Consider the following 20,698-nt stretch of genomic DNA (forward strand, 5'->3'; position numbering starts at 1 on the left):
CGAATAAGGTAAGAAAAAGGAAACCCTTCGCCACTGATGGTTGCACATCTATAAAAACTACTGCCTAGGAGACGAATTTTGTTTTGTTTTGTTCTATAGACTGAAAAAGGGATAAGATGTTGACCTTGTGTGCAGCCTCCGTGCTATTGCGAAGTTTGAAAAAGAAAAGAACAAAAATCGACCAATAGAAAGCTGCAGCGTCGCTGTCCCGGATTGTTACGTAGTTACCGCACTTCCTGCACTAAAGCGGTTTGACCGGCGTCAGTTTGAATCATTCGTTGTTCATTCTCTCTGGCGGAGAACAATTGTGAGTAACTCGTTTCTACTTAAAATATATTCTCAAAATGAGGGAAATTGTACACGTTCAAGCTGGTCAATGTGGTAACCAAATCGGTGCAAAGGTGAGTTATTAAGTAGTTTATTTTGCTTAAAGTTAAATTATTTAAGACAATTGCCAATTTGACCAATAGGACAAAATATCTTCTCTGTAGGGTGTGGTCACGACTCAATTTGCATTTTACTTAACATATCCGTTTCCCAGTAAATTGCTAATTTTTTTTTTATTTTTTTTTTATTATAATTATTTTTTTGAGTTAAGATTATACAAAATAAAACATTTTTTTTTCAATTGATTGAAGTTTTATAATTATGTGACGGAAGATTAATTTTCATTCTCACTTTATTTTAATATTTCGAATGGCTAATAAATATGAAAATTCATTAAGTAAAGTTAAAAAAATTAGCATTATTACTTTATACATGAGTTGGTAATCGTAGTGCACAAATTTCGGCTACTATAAATTTGCAAAGAACAAATTGCTCTTTAGGATCTAAATGAAAAACAGTGGAAAAGCGAAGATAATCACTAAAGTGTCAGTCAATTTTAATAAAATATTAATGCTCGGCATTACATCTTCTTTGAAATGCATGTTTGGCACGGTTAATTTAATTTTTGTTCAAGTTTCGTTTTCTAAAATCTTATTTTTATCTATTTTGTAGTTTTGGGAAGTAATCTCTGATGAACATGGAATTGATCCTACCGGCTCGTACCATGGAGATTCCGATTTACAATTAGAAAGAATAAATGTTTATTACAATGAAGCTTCAGGTAATATGGAAATTAATATGTGTAATTATTTGAGTATTTTTCATTATCCAGTTTTCCCCCCCCCCATTCATTTAATCATTTGTAATATTCCTTATGAAATAACAAAATGTTAAAAAGGAAGTAGAGGGGTATTCTAGATCGTAGATTCCAGTTGGAAATGCACCCCCTCCATCAATTTATAATTAGGCATATCAAATTTTTATTTGATTGAAAAATATTCTTGATTATTAAATTAGACGAAATTTTAATTGAAATGAATTTTTTAAGTTATAATAGTGAAACTAATATTTGACTAACATTAAAAAATTATATATATGCTTTTAAATTTGTTTATAAAGATAGTTGTAAAGCACAGATACAGTCAAAGCTGTAATCTGTATTTGTCATTTCTGTGGGTACTTTTGAGATGTCTCTTAACTTATGGCCCTTTTTAAATATTCTATTTTCATACTATTGGCATTGATTTTTTTTTATTTAAAAAATTAATTGTACTCTTTGTAATTTTGTTTCGTTTTTAGGTGGCAAGTATGTTCCTCGAGCTATTCTTTTGGATTTGGAACCTGGCACCATGGATTCTGTGCGTTCTGGTCCATTTGGACAGTTATTTAGGCCTGATAACTTCATTTTTGGTAATTTAATGAAACCTATAATTTTTACCTTTTTGAATAGACTTACAATATATTTGGAAAGTGAGAGAAAAATCATTAATATGCAATTTGAAACAATTGAGTTTAGAATGTAATTAATAATGTAATAACATTTGCCAAATATATTTAATGTGTCTTGTCTTTAATCCTCTGTCTGGTTTCATTCTGTGTGAAAAACTCTTCGAAAGTTGATGACAGCGAGACCAGTAAGCTGTTGTAAGAGTGCATGGTTTCAGGGTTGTTTTCAACATGAATGCACATATATTTGCACGTATGCTCAAAAATTAGAAAATTTCTTTTTATCAGCACGATATTAAGCGATATAACTATTATAAACTGAAAGAATGAATTTAAATCTGAAAGCAGAAGCAGTATGACAATATATTTCTATATATTCCTTAAAATTTAAACTGTTTTGATTTTTAAAAATAAATATCAATTTTTGCAAAGACAATTTTTTTTTTGGCAGAGATTAAAGTTAGTATAAAAAAGTATAAATTAGTATAAAAAAGTAGAATAAGAAAAACATTGATTAAAGAAACGTTTAACTACATATGATTGGCAGTTTGTCATACTTACAAGTTTTTAATGTTTCAATGCGATGTTTAATCACAAGTGAGTGTAAAAATATATTTTGAATAAAAACTTGATATAATTTAACAGCAACATTTTGATTAAACCAGCTTTTTGAAAGAAATACTACTTGAAGCAAAATGCAATTTCATTCTAAGTCAAAATTATGCAGGTAAGAAAATCCTCTTTCTAAAGAATTACCCCCCTCGACATGAGTGTTCATCATAAAGACTTACACCTAAAGGAAACCGCAGGGTGCCGAATTCTATAACATCTATAAATAAAATCGTCTTGTCGGAATTCATTGTGTTGACTACCCTTCAATCTATCAAAATGCAAAACCTGTGTGAGGAAAGAAATGCATCTGAAATATACAACCTATGTAATAATCCGTGCAAACCGAACTTTGTTACTGACCACGCCTCTAAGATTGTGCGCAATAATCTTGAAGACAGCCAGGGGTCACATCAAAACACATGTGAAACCCTTAGAGGTTTAAGTTAATATACATACTATTATTGCAACTTATAAAATAATTATTACAACTTATTGAAATACTTACACCTCTACTGGAAAGTAAATTATGGTATCAATCAAATATCTAGAACCATAATAAGATGTTAGTGGCATATATAAGTAAAAGTGAGAAAAACACTTGGAAAAATCTTTGTCGAATAAAGTAATGGTAAATTGCAAGTATTTGCTTTTTCTGTTTATTTCTTATGTATTAAACTTATTCATATTCAAATTGAATTTAAATTTTGTTTTTTTAAAAAATCAAAACAAATAAAAAAAGTAGCCTTGTAAAGAAATATATATCTTTTCTAGGTCAAAGTGGAGCAGGTAACAATTGGGCTAAAGGTCATTATACTGAAGGAGCCGAGCTTGTTGATACAGTATTGGATGTTGTTCGAAAAGAAGCTGAGAGTTGCGATTGTTTACAAGGTTTCCAGCTGGCCCATTCTTTAGGTGGTGGAACTGGATCTGGTATGGGCACACTGTTGATCTCAAAAATCCGAGAAGAATATCCAGATAGAATTATGAACACATTTAGTGTTATGCCTTCTCCAAAGGTATAAATAATATGACTTTATTTTTTTTAAATGTATTTCTTTAACTGAATTTTTTTAGTACTTAATCTATAAATATGTTTAAAGTACACTAAGACATTCTATTAATGGACCAACAAACCCACTGGGTTGTTAATTTTGTATTAGGAGGAATTAAAATTGCAACGAAACATAGTGTAGCAAGTCACATTTAGAGGCTGACAATTTAGGAAAAAGGCATACAGAGACCATTGGGGGACAAAAAGTGGATGTCAGTTGATCGTTGAATGCTTTCTCTAAAGTTAACCATATCCGATATAAGCAATGTCGCAAAATGTTTGTACTGAGGTAAGATGCTGTCTATGTACAGTGTAAATTAGTATCATTGCAGGGACACTTAGTACAGCAAACATATTAACACCGATGAGTCAGTCTTTTCCATACTACTTTTTCCACAATTAGTCATGTATGGGAAACATGAACCTTTCATCCATTATAATGTGAGACTGCACACTGTACATATTCCTCAAATGGGAAAAAAATTTTGTTGCAAATTATTTGTCGATTCCTCATTGACAAGTATGGTAAGCAGTCTAAAAAAATTCTATGTTGTAAAAAGATGCGCTGCTTCCTGAAAGCACAACTCTTAATTGAAGGCTGATTATTCCCATTGTAAACAGTTCACACACTGAATGTGAGAATTGTGATACATTCTAATCTTTAAATTTTTATTGCTATCTTAATTACTGATTAGGCGAGTTTTATGTCGGAAGGCATTATCAACGTACATAATGCACTCATGTTAGTGATGTATAATCTTCATGTCAATACAGCATGGAAACCTCAATAGAAATTTATTAGAAACATATAGGTATGAGTCCTTGAATGTCTCCTGCTGTCCAGATACTTGAATAGAGAAATGTACCCTGCTTTTCTGCAGCACATCCTATTACAAAAGTTCCAGCTGCTAGGCAACGAGTTATTTGGCTCATGCAAGGTGACACGTTTACACATTTTTCCTACAAGCTCGATGGTGCGTAGCCACCTCTATGTTACATATCCAAGGAGGTTTTCCCTTATGCAGTCACCTTAAATCATTTGTTTATAGTTTCTTATGGGCTTGTCAGAGGGTCTTGTGCAGGTTATCAATTTGTGACAGGCATGAAAAGCACACCTTGTATTAAGGGTGACCAGAATTCGTTTTTATGTCATTATGAACTGTGCAGTGATTTCGGTAGTCCCTCCATCCAACAACACTTGAAATAACTAATTGCATCTTTTTGCAGTTTTCTCTTGCCCCCCCCCCCCCCCAGTTTTCACTCTCTCAGAGTGGTTTGTGATGTTCCATTTAAGTTTTGTTCTTTTTAATATCAGTTTACCACCTACTGAGTTTGTTAGTATTTAAATTATGGATACTGTACTGGTTGTTTGATACTTTTTCTGAGCATCTGTAGTTATTAAAATTTTTTTAAATATGGTAGTATTGACCAGTGGCATACATGTGTATATGTCTATTATTAAAGATCTTGCAAATTTTGGAATGCTCTATTGAACATTTGAGTGCTTTAATTAGCTAATTAATAGAGCTGTAAAATGTTGTTAGAAATGTTCAGGAGATGGTTTCCTAGGTTCCTAAATGTGCATTAAGTTAGAAGAAAGAAATCAAGAAACTTCTTACTGGAAGTTTGAGTTCAAAAGTAGGTTTAATATATTGCCAAATGGATAATGGATATAAAAATTAATGTTTGTATCTTCCTAAACAATTATCTTATGAAAATATCATTGTATTATCTTAAAATTTAAGCACATTATCTTTTTACCAATATGTTTCATTTCTGCACAACTTTTCTCTTAATTTAATAATATTTTTTTTTAAATTTCTTTTGGTACACGATTCATAATACTTTTAAATGTTACGATGGAATTGAAAATCATTCATCAGAGCAGTCAGTCATGTACTTTTAAATCCCAAAGTAATATTTACACTTCCAGTTTTATTTTGTAATGTAAACAAATAGACAATGTTGGCTTAATTTTGAAGATAGAATATTTATATAATGAAATAAAGTTTCAGGATTATGACAAATTATGCATTTTAGTTGTGCACAGTTGTTTAGAAACTTATAGAAATTAATCTAAACTTTTTTTTCTAAAAAGTGTGAAGATTTAACTTTTTAAACAAATGCTTACTATGATCTTCCCGTTTTTTTTTTTTAAAGTTGCATAATGTAAAAATGTTTTTTATTATTACAGGTTTCAGATACAGTAGTTGAACCATACAATGCCACATTATCTGTTCATCAGCTGGTTGAGAACACAGATGAAACTTATTGCATTGACAATGAAGCCCTGTACGACATTTGCTTCCGTACATTGAAACTGACCACCCCTACCTACGGTGATCTCAATCATCTTGTGTCTGTTACTATGTCTGGTGTGACTACATGCTTGAGGTTCCCTGGTCAATTAAATGCTGATCTCCGAAAACTTGCTGTGAACATGGTTCCTTTCCCACGTCTCCATTTCTTTATGCCTGGTTTTGCTCCACTTACCTCCAGAGGCAGTCAGCAATATAGAGCTCTTTCTGTTCCTGAGTTGACCCAACAAATGTTTGATGCCAAAAACATGATGGCCGCATGTGATCCAAGACATGGCAGGTATTTAACTGTTGCTACTATCTTCAGAGGTCGTATGAGTATGAAGGAGGTGGATGAACAAATGCTCAATGTACAGAACAAGAATAGTAGCTACTTCGTTGAATGGATCCCCAACAATGTGAAGACTGCCGTATGTGATATTCCACCTAGAGGACTGAAAATGTCTGCCACCTTTATTGGAAACAGCACTGCTATCCAAGAATTATTCAAGAGAATTTCTGAACAGTTTACTGGTAATTTTGTATTTTTATAGTTTATGAAGTTTTAAAATCTAATTTTTACCTTGAAATTATAAGTGTTTTTAAGCTATATATATTTTTTTCATAGATTTTAAAACTCATGCTTAATGATTGTATTTTCTTTGATTTCCATATTCATTTAACTTTTAAAACAGCTGAACCAGTGTTTCACCTCTGAGTTCATATGTTTAACTGCAAGTGAATAAGCTAATCTCGGTATCAGTTTGTAAAAAGTTTTTCAGTAGGATTGCCATGGCCCTGAGAAAATACGGGAAATTTAAAAATCTTCTAAATGCAGGGAAATTTCAGAATTTCCATAAAAATAGGGGATATGCAGAGAATTTTATGTTCTTTGTTTTTTATTTCTTCTCCCATCTGAAAATTTCTTCTCTAAACACTGAAAGAAGAATCATAGAAACTCGCCTCTTTTTTTTTTTTTTTTTCTTGCTCTCCTTTTTCTTTCTTTTTTTACAGATCAGTCTGATTTCGATTTCAGAGACGGTTCTCTTTCCTTAAGGTCCTCGAATTGCAACCAATAAAGGTGCGCAAGACTATAATTGCATGAGGAAATAGAATAAATTTCTGTGACGGGAATATCAACATTCAGTTTGCAAAAGGTGCCATCAGCTCTGAATTCTAGCAAAAAAATCTTTCTTTTCCTAGTAATCCAACATTTTATATCGGGCGCATTTTTAACAAAAATGAAATCGTCCTCTTAATCTTGTGAAAAAGGCTTTAATCAGTAGTGTGGATAAGATGACATTTGTAAAAAAAAAAAAAACTCCGAGCATATAGTACCCATTATCATTATGAGAAGCGCCGAGTTTCGTAATATCCAGAACCGGTGACTGCCATCCCTTGTTGAGAACCGGGGTGGGCGGTGCCGTCGGACTGGAATTATTTTTAATATCATATGGGTGCGCAGGATTGCCGTAGAATCGAGAGAACCAGAAAAATACAGGGTATTTAAAAATCATCTGAAAAACAGGGGAATCCTTAGTTTCATTTTTGTTTCATCTGAAAAATGCTGATTTCGGAATACTGAAAGAATAAAAGCTCTGGGTCGCGACACCAAAAACAGAACAACAGTTTAATTTCAGAAACTCGTCCCTTTTCTACTTCCTCTCGCCCCCTCCTCTTTTCTTTATGGATCAGTCTAGTTTCGATTTCAGAGACAGTGATCTTTCCAAGAGATTCCCGAATTGCAGCTAATGGGAATGCGCGAGACTTCTGTAACGGCATAAGAAAATAGAATAACATTTTAAAATCTCATCTATGCAAGTTAATTTGTTTCGTGCTTTGTGAAGTTGTAATTTTATAATCAATTTTAATTTCGATTCTTGATCCACTGGAAATTTGAATTGTTCGATTACACTACTTGATATTTTTAGAATTGAATTGTAAATTAATTGATTAAATTTTGATTATGAATGAGTGGGGTTGTCATGCACCGAACTGGAGGACAAATTGGCTTTAAATTTCACCCAGTGGAAGAAAAAAGAATTACACAGACCAATAAAAATGTCTTAATAATATTTTTTATATTTTTATTACAGCTATGTTCCGACGAAAGGCTTTCTTGCATTGGTACACCGGTGAAGGTATGGATGAAATGGAATTCACTGAAGCTGAATCAAACATGAATGATCTGATTTCTGAATATCAGCAATATCAAGAGGCCACTGCTGATGATGAAGGTGACTTTGAAGATGAAGAGCAACCTGTTGCTGATTAAAAATTCTATTTTATTGGCATGAACTACAGCTAACAACAAGCTTGTTACAAAGATACTCATCTGACTATAATTTTTTTTTATCTTTTGAAAAACTCGAGTTTTTTTTTTTTTTGTTTTTTTTTGCAGAAAGTACTTTAATTAAAAAGATTTAGTTATCAAAACTTATGATTGATTCAAAAGTTTTGTATTTTCTATTGAAAATCCTAAATTCTATTGATGTTTGAAGTTTATTTTATTTTTTAAATAAAATATTTTTCAATTTTCTATTGTTTCTTTTTTGTAATAAAGATAAAACAGAATCGTGATGGGAGTTATAGTCAGAACTTCAGTTTTCTTTAATGCAGATTTATAAATTATTATTGTTACTAAATAAAATTTCCCGAGTGGCTGACTACCTGCCAATTATTCCAAAATAGGGAAAAGTCAGGAAATTTATTTTTTGATAATTATTGTCATTGTCAACTATTTGCTGGTCTTTTTTCATAAATAGAATAAAACGTCCTTGACAAACAGTAAAAATCGGTCATTTGCAGAAGCCATCCGTGTTGCTTCACCAGGCAACCGAATGATGATATATAAATTTGAGAAATCAATTTTCGTCGGTGTGGGCTCACAAATGCATTCAGTTTAGGTTGACCTTTGCTGACTATTATGAAACATCTGTTATTCATTATATGTCTTATTATATCACATATTATGCATTTTTGTTTTATTGAAGAAATTGACTCACACCACAATTTTTTGTGTAATTTAATATTACATTCCGATGGTATTATAATTTTTTTTATTCATCATTTTTAGATCGAATTGCGATCAAGTCTAGGATTAACATTTGTGCTCGTAGGCAAAGCAGTTTAGGAACAGTAAAGTTTTAACCCTTTAGGTTACACAGGTTGGGAAAACTTACGTTGGTGAGCATTATGTGCCAGTTAGGTTTTAAAATGTAAAGTCGTATATTTTTGTATTAATCTATAAAAAAATTACTGAAACAAATAATAGGTTTGCTAAGCAATGAAATAAAATATATTATCATCAGTTTGATCTTTATAATGTTATATGCGATTTCATGAAAATTCTGGAATTAAAATGGATATGACAATAAAGTATTCTTGTGTTACGAATTTTTTATTCGGAGAAATCATCTTCTTCCTTATTTCCTAAATTATGACATTTTATACACGTATAATCTATTTGTTTCATGTGATTTTTGCATTTAAAATTTTAGCAACTTGAGAAAATCAAAGTTGTATTGTTTTTGCCACACTTGCAAGGATTGCATTGATCATTTTTCTTTGGTGGGTCTTCATCTTTGGTTGAATCTTTTTCACCAGTACGCATTTTAATTATTTCTTTTGTAATATCCACGCTGGCAACTAGATTGAAAGATTTTTACTTTTAGAAGATAATAGAAAGGTTTATGATTTTTGAGATGGGTCTAACTTCTGTGATGTGGAACCACATAAAACTTACTTCCTTAAAGCTTTATTGGAATTTTAAGTTTGACTCTGATCGAATTCACTTCCATACTGATCTCTTGGCCCAGATTAGGAAAGAGTCAAGAGTTACCTGAATTTACTAGACAAATGTCTCTGGAAACAATTCCATCTTCGCAAAGCATCTCCATCAAAGCATTCCATCATCGGCTCTGAAAATGTACACTGGTGGCAGTAAAGGAGATGGTGACGTTTCTGGTATTGGCGTGCATATTGAGACTCCTGAAGAAACTACTGATATTTTGTTTAGTAATCCTGTCAACTGTTCTGTATTCAGGTCCGATCTTATTGCAGTCTATAAGGGACTTCAATTTATCGACACGTCCTCTGAAATTGTCTTCGGAGACATTTGGATTTTAACGGATAGTCGTGCCTCTATACAGCACCTTTCTCATTGGGCGCAAGTGGGGGACAAGATAAACATGAATATCTTAGACCTTATTGCCAGGCTCTCCGCTGAACACTTTCAATGGGTCCCCTCGCATGTTGGTTTAAATGGAAATGAGATAGCGGATAACTTAGCTAAGACTACCCCAGCTGACATATTTCATGGCGATGCAACACTAACTTATTCTGAAATCTCCTCAATCAAAAAGATGAAGTCGAGTGCACTTTGGAGAGTCCCACCTGCTCACCTTTGGTAAGAGTACCGGTTGGTGTCGCCGTCTAAATATCTAGGAAACAGCAAACGGCTCTCGTTTTTTGAGTGGACACACCAAAGACGGAGGATCTTTGCTGAATGTCCTTGATGCAAGGCAGATCAAGCCTCCCCCAATCACATTCTTAAATGTTTAAATTTTACGATTTTTGAGATTTTAAGGAATCCGCTATTGTTATTGGACTTTTTAGAGATCTTTGGTTTCACGGAGGTGGTATAGCGCAGCTATAACACCTGGGATTAGAAAAAATAAGATTTTTGCAATTAAAATAAATAAAATTTATCTTATCCCGAAGCCAGGCGAAGACCCTCATCTCTGATTTGAGTTATGCCTCTAGCTAAAAAAAATTTATTGTGCAATCTGCTCATGTGCAAATTGTATAAAGCAGGTTTCCAAATCAAAACTAATGGGAAAGTATTCAGATCAATCCACTAAAAATGCACCAGAAACTCTTAAATCAGAAAAATCAGTCTCAATGGAGGGGGGGAGGGGCTCACTAACGTGGCTTTTCACAAAGACTTCCTCATCAGATTGAAAAAAAAAAAATAACTTTAGAGTACTCTGTCGCCTTGGGATTAGCGACAAAGTGTCCTCGAGGATTTATAGTCCATTTTTGGTGAGTCCTCTATTCCATCTGAGGATGAAGAAGACCTTGAGATGAGTTGTGAAGATCAGATAACTCAAACAAAAGTTTCCATTCCTCTAAAAAACTTTATCTTTATTTTTTTTTTCCTTTCTTGGAATTGATGTGGTTTTTGGTTCAAAATTTGTGACATCAAGACTATGATCAATAACTATATCATCCCGTTTGTTTTTGTGTTGAAGAAACGTACTTGAGATCGGATGTTTCTTGAAGTTGCGCGGTTATTATTGTGCTGAGAAGGATTTAATTGCGGGAATTCATCTGTATCTTAGTATTTAATCTTCATCCGATCACATCTCTCAGTAAATATATTTCTCCGCAAGCTGTTGCTTTACAGGTTTCTTACAAACTTTTACCACAGTTTACTATTTTGTTTACCGCTCAATGACATTATTACCCAGCAAGACTTAGACAATTTAGTTGATCAGCTTCTTTCACCATTTTTGTTAATCGATGATTTAAATTTCCATAACTCTTCATGGGGTTCGGATAATACAAATTCTCTCGGGCGGCAGATAGAACAGCTTGTTTCAGATAACTCTGTCTATTCAACAAGAACGAAAAAATTCACTTCCATGAATCCATACGTACTTGTTATAGTCTTGAAGTGGTCATCTGTTTTCCGAGGCTTCTGTCATTTTGGACCTTTGCTGTTGGAGTTGATCCCTTTAAAGTCGCGTTCCGACAACCTGTGCGTATGCAAACATGGCACACTTTCCCCTGTTTCCCCTCTCTTGCTGTGTTTTTTTATGTCTATGGACGCAATCCGGAGTTTCCCGTAAATTGTCGGTAAACTGGAAAGACATCAAAAGAACCCCGGAAACCCGCAAGAGAGGGGAAAGTGTGCCATGTCTGCAGACGCACAGGTCATCGGAACGCAGCTTTATAGTGATCTACTCACTGTAATAGTTTTCCATGCTGATGGTGGCGATACCACTCATTGTTTACCACTTTATATGTTTAAGAGGGCAAACTGGATACTTTTTCACACAGCAGGCAGAAATTACCAGGACTATAGTTAGAACTGCAGACATTTCTGAAGTGATTCAAAATGTTGTTTATTGTATTATACACGCCACCGATATCTCTTAACCGAATCATTCCACGCATCTTTGTAAATTTCGGTGACAATAGTGAAATGAAGCTTGCTGTACGATTTCAGGGAACAAAAAGGATAATGGAATATTTTCCGCAGATTAAAAAGATCCGACTATTAAAAACCTTATCATGTTCAGGCGGACCAAAGCTTTTAACACGTCGGATACATCAATGCAGTGAGTTAAAGTCATGGACAAAATACAGGGTTATTCAGATTAAAGTATCCCTATTTGAGACGTCCTGGCGAGAGAATCAGTCGACGTAACGCCTTCATATTTGGAGGATATACATTTCAGGCAATAGAAAATCGAATGGTGTAATATAAAAAATTAGTTTTCAAAAAAAGAACGCTCGGTGGAATGTGGCGCTGGAATCGGTTTAAGGTAATAAATAAGAAACATGACACCAATAATAAAAGAGAGAATACGAGGTAATCGTGTAACAAACTTTATTACAAAGCCCAAACTTTCGTTACTATGGAGATTTCAATGATAACTTACAAATTTGAAACTTGATTAATAGTATTAAGAATCTTAGATTGCTGCGATGTTCGAGGGATGCATGGCCTGGTGAATAGAATTGCATGATGATTTCCACTCCTTTAGTAGTGGTCTTAAGTTCGAATCTGGAAGCCGAACGAATGATATTTTTCTTCATTATTTTATATATTTTTATTTATTATTTTTCTCTATACTTATTCTATAATTACTACGAATTCGATCAATATGTTACACCGCGTCATAACATGATTCACAGCGGCATGCAACAGATCGAGTTCGATGTTGCGTACGTGCAAGTGGATCTGGTTCGTGAAATCCGCCAGATTTTCTCAATACACTTTATCTTTGAAATAGCCCCAATGCCAAGAATCACAAGGAGTTAGTTCAGATGAATGTGATGGTCATCTTGTGGGAAATGCATGACTGAAGAATGCGATCTTCAGTAAAATGATGTCGCAGCAACTATTGAGCCACACGTGCTCTGTGAGGAGGAGCACCATCTTGCTGGAATATTGTTGTACTGAGGCATCTAAGCTGCTGAAGTTCTGTAATGAAATTGACAAAAATTTGCAACATATCCCGATAACGTACTTCGATTAAAAAACAGGTTGTTTGTCCCTGCGGAGTGATTTCCTCAAAGAAAAATGGCTCAATCGAACAGGTCGCAGTGAAGTTTATTCGAAATTATGAATTGCTTTAGAGTTTCGAAAACTGTTACTCCTCTTAATTTTAAATAATATTTAAAACTCGTCATTAAGCGAATTGCACATGACTTTCGTTAACTCTAGAAGCATTTCTACAATTCTCTAAAACCGCTTGTGCTGTTGTTCGAATTCTCTTAAAATAATTGATTTAACTTCGTCATAATTATTAAAATCACTCTCAGCAATATAAGTTAGGATATTAAAAGCTCTTTCTCTTAAAAAATTTAATAAAATCTCTTCTTTAAATTTCTCAGGTACCTTTTTAGTACTAAATGCTCTCTCTAACGAAGTAAAAAAGAAACACGTCCTGAGCTTTATTCGGTGATTACACAATACTCTCACAAAGTTTAATAAGCTATCCAGTGACTCTTCTGGCTCCGTTTTACATCTTTGGTAAACGACAGTCTGGGAACTATTTCCATTCGCCCTCTCTGCGCTTATTGTAATTCTATTTTGGTTCTCTCTAAACTGAAACTATCTAGTTCTGTTTCACTGTACTGATCGGATTTTTGTTTGCTATTCTCTATTATTAAATCTACAGTACTTTTAACAGCTTTGCTGTATTTTAGAACATGTCACTTTCTTCAATAATAACGATTTATTTTCTCTTGTTGGGACTGCTGTTCACAAATGAGGTTGAGGTAGACCAGGTATCCACGACTGAGCTCTCATTCCTGGAATATTAGCACTAAGTTCGTTATCATTGATGATATCATCACTAATAAATCATACACATTACAAATAATGAATCACTAATCAATAGATGCGTAGTCGTCTCCGGCGAATTGGACCATGCTTTGGCCCAATTTTAAGTCTCGACGTCTCTCACATGCGCGGAGATCATCCGTATACTCAGCATTGCGCATTTAGATCCAAATTTCCATCAAAATTTGAAGCTTGATTCATGGTATTAAGACTCGAAGAATGCTGTGTTGTTCGAGGGATGAGTGGAATGACATGTGGATTTCAACTCATTTTTAGTGATCTTAAGTTCGAAACTGAAAGCCGAAAGAATAATATTTTTATTTATTATTTTTCTCCATACTCATTCTATCATTACTACGAATTTTATCCATTTTCATACTTCCTAAAATAAAATTTTAGTTCAAAATATGTATAAATTTAATAGAAATTTTAAGTGTCGATTCCTTGCCCATCAGCAGAGATCATTCGTATACTTAGCATTGTGCATTTAGATCCAAATTTCCATCAAAATTTGAAACTTGATTCATGGTGTTAAGAATCTAAGATTGTAACCTTCCCCGATTAATGCTTAGCCTGGTAGATGGACATGCTGATATTTACTCCATACTGTGGTCTTACGTTCGAATCTGAAAGCCGCACGAACGATTTTTTTATTCATTAACTTATAAATTTTTATGCATTACTTTTCTCCATACTTATACTATAGTTACTAGGAATTTGATCAATTTTCACACATTCTCAAATAAAATTTGACTCAAAAATATATATAAATTGAATTGAAAATTTGTGTGCTTGTCTTGCACTTTCGCAGAGATAATACGTATGCTTAGCATTATGAATTTCCATCCAGATTTTCATCAAATTTGAAGCATGATTCATGGTATTAAGAATCAAAGATTTCTGCGTTATTCGTGGGATTCGTGGCCTGGTGAATAAAATTATATGTTACTTTATGCTCGATTTTGGTGGTCTTAAATTCGAGTCTGGAAGCCGAAGGAATAATATATTTATACATTATTTTTATATATTTTTATTTATTAATTTTCTCCAAACTTGTTCTATAGTTCTTACGAATTCCTTAAATTTTTGTACTTCCTAAAATAAAATTTGACGTTATAATATCCATAAATTTAATAGAAATTTTAAGGGTCGATGTCTTGCACATGCGGAGATATCATCCATATGCTTAGCATTGTGCATTTCGATCGAGATTGCCTTCACATCTGAAACTTTATTTATGGTGTTAAGAATCTAAGATTGCTGCAGTAGGCGAGGGGTGCATGGCTTGGTAGATAGAGTCGCATGATGATTTGCATTTCTTTTTCGCGGTCTTGAGTTCAAGCCTGGAAGCAAAACGAATAATTTTATTTATTCATTTTTTTATATATTTTTATTTTTAACTTTTCTCCGTGCTTATTCTATATTTACTACGAATTCCATCCATTTTCATACTTCGTAAAATAAAATTTGATGTGAAAATATTTATAAATTTAATAGAAATTTTTAGGGTCGATGTCTTGCACATGCGGAGATATCATCCATATGCATTGTGCATTTCGATCCAGATTGCCTTCACATCTGAAACTTTATTTATGGTGTTAAGAATCTAAGATTGCTGCAGTAAGCGAGGGATGCATGGCTTGGTAGATAGAGTTGCGTGATGATTTGTGCTTGTTTTTCGTGGTCTGGGGTTCAAGCCAGGAAGCAAAACGAATAATTTTTTTTATTCATTATTTTTATATATTTTTATTTATAAATTTTCTCCGTGCTTATTCTATATTTACTACGAATTCCATCCATTTTCATACTTCCTAAAATAAAATTTGGTGGGAAAATATCTATAAATTAAATAGAAATTTTAAGGGTCGATGTCTTGCACATGCGCAGATATCATCCGTATGCTTAGCATTGTGCATTTCGATCGAGATTTCCTTCACATCTGAAACTTTATTTATGGTGTTAAGAATCTAAGAATGCTCCGCTGCACGAGGGATGCGTGGCTTGGTAGATACAGTCGCATAATGATTTGCACTTCTTTTTCGTGATCTTGAGTTGAAGCCTGGAAGCAAAACGAATAATTTTATTTATTTAATATTTTTATATATCTTTATTTATAAATTTTCTCCGTGCTTATTCTATATTTACTACGAATTCCATCCATTTTCATACTTCGTAAAATAAAATTTGATGGGAAAATATCTATAAATTAAATAGAAATTTTAAGGGTCGATGTCTTGCACATGCGCAGATATCATCCGTATGCTTAGCATTGTGCATTTCAATCGAGATTTCGTTCACATCTGAAACTTTATTTATGGTGTTAAAAATCTAAGATTCCTCCGCTGCACGAGGGATGCGTGGCTTAGTAGATACAGTCGCATAATGATTTGCACTTCTTTTTCGTGGTCTTGAGTTGAAGCCTGGAAGCAAAACGAATAATTTTATTTATTCAATATTTTTATATATTTTTATTTATAAATTTTCTCCGTGCTTATTCTATATTTACTACGAATTCCATCCATTTTCATACTTCCTAAAATAAAATTTGATGGGGAAATATCTATAAATTAAATTGAAATTTTAAGGGTCGATGTCTTGCACATGCGCAGATATCATCCGTATGCTTAGCATTGTGCATTTCGATCGAGATTTCCTTCACATCTGAAACTTTATTTATGGTGTTAAGAATCTAAGAATGCTCCGCTGCACGAGGGATGCGTGGCTTGGTAGATACAGTCGCATAATGATTTGCACTTCTTTTTCGTGATCTTGAGTTGAAGCCTGGAAGCAAAACGAATAATTTTATTTATTTAATATTTTTATATATCTTTATTTATAAATTTTCTCCGTGCTTATTCTATATTTACTACGAATTCCATCCATTTTCATACTTCCTGAAATAAAATTTGATGGGAAAATATCTATAAATTAAATAGAAATTTTAAGGGTCGATGTCTTGCACATGTGCAGATATCATCCGTATGCTTAGCATTGTGCATTTCTATCCAGATTTTCTTCACATCTGAAACTTTCTGATGTTAAGAATCTAAGATTGCTGAAGTAAGCGAGGGATACATGGCTTGGTAGATAGAGTCGCGTGATGATTTGTGCTTGTTTTTCGTGGTCCGGGGTTTAAGCCAGGAAGCAAAACGAATAATTTTATATATTCATTATTTTTATATATTTTTATTTATAACTTTTCTCCGTGATTATTCTATATTTACTACGAATTCCATCCATTTTCATACTTCCTAATATAAAATTTGATGTGAAAATATCTATAAATTTAATAAAAATTTTAAGGGTCGATGTCTTGCACATGCCCAGATATCATCCGTGTGCTTAGCATTGTGCAATTCAATCGAGATTTCCTTCACATATGAAACTTTATTTATGGTGTTAAAAATCTAAGATTCCTCCACTGCACGAGGGATGCGTGGCTTAGTAGATACAGTCGCATAATGATTTGCACTTCTTTTTCGTGGTCTTGAGTTGAAGCCTGGAAGCAAAACGAATAATTTTAGTTATTCATTATTTTTATATATTTTTATTTATAAATTTTCTCCGTGCTTATTCTATATTTACTACGAATTCCATCCATTTTCATACTTTCTAAAATAAAATTTGGTGGGAAAATATCTATAAATTAAATAGAAATTTTAAGGGTCGATGTCTTGCACATGCGCAGATATCATCCGTATGCTTAGCATTGTGCATTTCGATCGAGATTTCCTTCACATCTGAAACTTTATTTATGGTATTAAGAATCTAAGAATGCTCCGCTGCACGAGGGATGCGTGGCTTGGTAGATACAGTCGCATAATGATTTGCACTTCTTTTTCGTGATCTTGAGTTGAAGCCTGGAAGCAAAACGAATAATTTTATTTATTCAATATTTTTATATATTTTTATTTATAAATTTTCTCCGTGCTTATTCTATATTTACTACGAATTCCATCCATTTTCATACTTCCTAAAATAAAATTTGATGGGAAAATATCTATAAATTAAATAGAAATTTTAAGGGTCGATGTCTTGCACATGCGCAGATATCATCCGTATGCTTAGCATTGTGCATTTCGATCGAGATTTCCTTCACATCTGAAACTTTATTTATGGTGTTAAGAATCTAAGAATGCTCCGCTGCACGAGGGATGCGTGGCTTGGTAGATACAGTCGCATAATGATTTGCACTTCTTTTTTGTGATCTTGAGTTGAAGCCTGGAAGCAAAACGAATAATTTTATTTATTCAATATTTTTATATATTTTTATTTATAAATTTTCTCCGTGCTTATTCTATATTTACTACGAATTCCATGCATTTTCATACTTCCTAAAATAAAATTTGATGTGAAAATATCTAAAAATTAAATAGAAATTTTTAGGGTCGATGTCTTGCACATGCGCAGATATCATCCATATGCTTAGCATTGTGCATTTCGATCGAGATTTCCTTCACATCTGAAACTTTATTTATGGTGTTAAAAATCTAAGATTCCTCCGCTGCACGAGGGATGCGTGGCTTAGTAGATACAGTCGCATAATGATTTGCACTTCTTTTTCGTGGTCTTGAGTTCGAGCCTGGAAGCAAAACGAATAATTTTATTTATTCATTATTTTTATATATTTTTATTTATAAATTTTCTCCGTGCTTATTCTATATTTACTACGAATTCCATGCATTTTCATACTTCCTAAAATAAAATTTGATGGGAAAATATCTATAAATTAAATAGAAATTTTAAGGGTCGATGTCTTGCACATGCGCAGATATCATCCGTATGCTTAGCATTGTGCATTTCGATCGAGATTTCCTTCACATCTGAAACTTTATTTATGGTGTTAAGAATCTAAGAATGCTCCGCTGCACGAGGGATGCGTGGCTTGGTAGATACAGTAGCATAATGATTTGCACTTCTTTTTCGTGATCTTGAGTTGAAGCCTGGAAGCAAAACGAATAATTTTATTTATTCAATATTTTTATATATTTTTATTTATAAATTTTCTCCGTGCTTATTCTATATTTACTACGAATTCCATCCATTTTCATACTTCCTAAAATAAAATTTGGTGGGAAAATATCTATAAATTAAATAGAAATTTTAAGGGTCGATGTCTTCCACATGCGCAGATATCATCCGTATGCTTAGCATTGTGCATTTCGATCGAGATTTCCTTCACATCTGAAACTTTATTTATGGTGTTAAGAATCTAAGAATGCTCCGCTGCACGAGGGATGCGTGGCTTGGTAGATACAGTAGCATAATGATTTGCACTTCTTTTTCGTGATCTTGAGTTGAAGCCTGGAAGCAAAACGAATAATTTTATTTATTCAATATTTTTATATATTTTTATTTATAAATTTTCTCCGTGCTTATTCTATATTTACTACGAATTCCATCCATTTTCATACTTCCTAAAATAAAATTTGGTGGGAAAATATCTATAAATTAAATAGAAATTTTAAGGGTCGATGTCTTCCACATGCGCAGATATCATCCGTATGCTTAGCATTGTGCATTTCGATCGAGATTTCCTTCACATCTGAAACTTTATTTATGGTGTTAAGAATCTAAGAATGCTCCGCTGCACGAGGGATGCGTGGCTTGGTAGATACAGTCGCATAATGATTTGCACTTCTTTTTCGTGATCTTGAGTTGAAGCCTGGAAGCAAAACGAATAATTTTATTTATTCAATATTTTTATATATTTTTATTTATAAATTTTCTCCGTGCTTATTCTATATTTACTACGAATTCCATCCATTTTCATACTTCCTAAAATAAAATTTGATGGGAAAATATCTATAAATTAAATAGAAATTTTAAGGGTCGATGTCTTGCACATGCGCAGATATCATCCGTATGCTTAGCATTGTGCATTTCGATCGAGATTTCCTTCACATCTGAAACTTTATTTATGGTGTTAAGAATCTAAGAATGCTCCGCTGCACGAGGGATGCGTGGCTTGGTAGATACAGTTGCATAATGATTTGCACTTCTTTTTTGTGATCTTGAGTTGAAGCCTGGAAGCAAAACGAATAATTTTATTTATTCAATATTTTTATATATTTTTATTTATAAATTTTCTCCGTGCTTATTCTATATTTACTACGAATTCCATCCATTTTCATACTTCCTAAAATAAAATTTGATGGGAAAATATCTATAAATTAAATAGAAATTTTAAGGGTCGATGTCTTGCACATGCGCAGATATCATCCGTATGCTTAGCATTGTGCATTTCTATCCAGATTTTCTTCACATCTGAAACTTTCTGATGTTAAGAATCTAAGATTGCTGAAGTAAGCGAGGGATACATGGCTTGGTAGATAGAGTCGCGTGATGATTTGTGCTTGTTTTTCGTGGTCCGGGGTTCAAGCCAGGAAGCAAAACGAATAATTTTATATATTCATTATTTTTATATATTTTTATTTATAACTTTTCTCCGTGCTTATTCTATATTTACTACGAATTCCATCCATTTTCATACTTCCTAATATAAAATTTGATGTGAAAATATATATAAATTTAATAAAAATTTTAAGGGTCGATGTCTTGCACATGCGCAGATATCATCCGTGTGCTTAGCATTGTGCAATTCAATCGAGATTTCCTTCACATATGAAACTTTATTTATGGTGTTAAAAATCTAAGATTCCTCCACTGCACGAGGGATGCGTGGCTTAGTAGATACAGTCGCATAATGATTTGCACTTCTTTTTCGTGGTCTTGAGTTGAAGCCTGGAAGCAAAACGAATAATTTTAGTTATTCATTATTTTTATATATTTTTATTTATAAATTTTCTCCGTGCTTATTCTATATTTACTACGAATTCCATCCATTTTCATACTTCCTAAAATAAAATTTGGTGGGAAAATATCTAT

At 33.0% G+C, this 20,698-nt stretch overlaps 1 protein-coding gene across 1 annotated transcript; it reads left to right on the top strand.

Annotated features, from left to right (window-relative positions):
* The first annotated feature begins 241 nt into the window (after positions 1–241).
* On the top strand, positions 242–8,272 carry LOC129976424 (tubulin beta chain-like). Its single transcript, XM_056089985.1, has 6 exons — positions 242–401; positions 1,000–1,108; positions 1,627–1,737; positions 3,157–3,401; positions 5,631–6,267; positions 7,830–8,272. Exons 1-6 carry the CDS (start codon positions 345–347, stop codon positions 8,006–8,008), a joined length of 1,338 nt encoding a protein of 445 aa, XP_055945960.1. The 5' UTR covers positions 242–344; the 3' UTR covers positions 8,009–8,272.
* The last annotated feature ends 12,426 nt before the right edge of the window (positions 8,273–20,698 follow it).

Source organism: Argiope bruennichi, chromosome 7 (assembly GCF_947563725.1).
Source record: "Argiope bruennichi chromosome 7, qqArgBrue1.1, whole genome shotgun sequence".
Classification (NCBI taxonomy): Eukaryota; Metazoa; Arthropoda; class Arachnida; order Araneae; family Araneidae; genus Argiope; species Argiope bruennichi.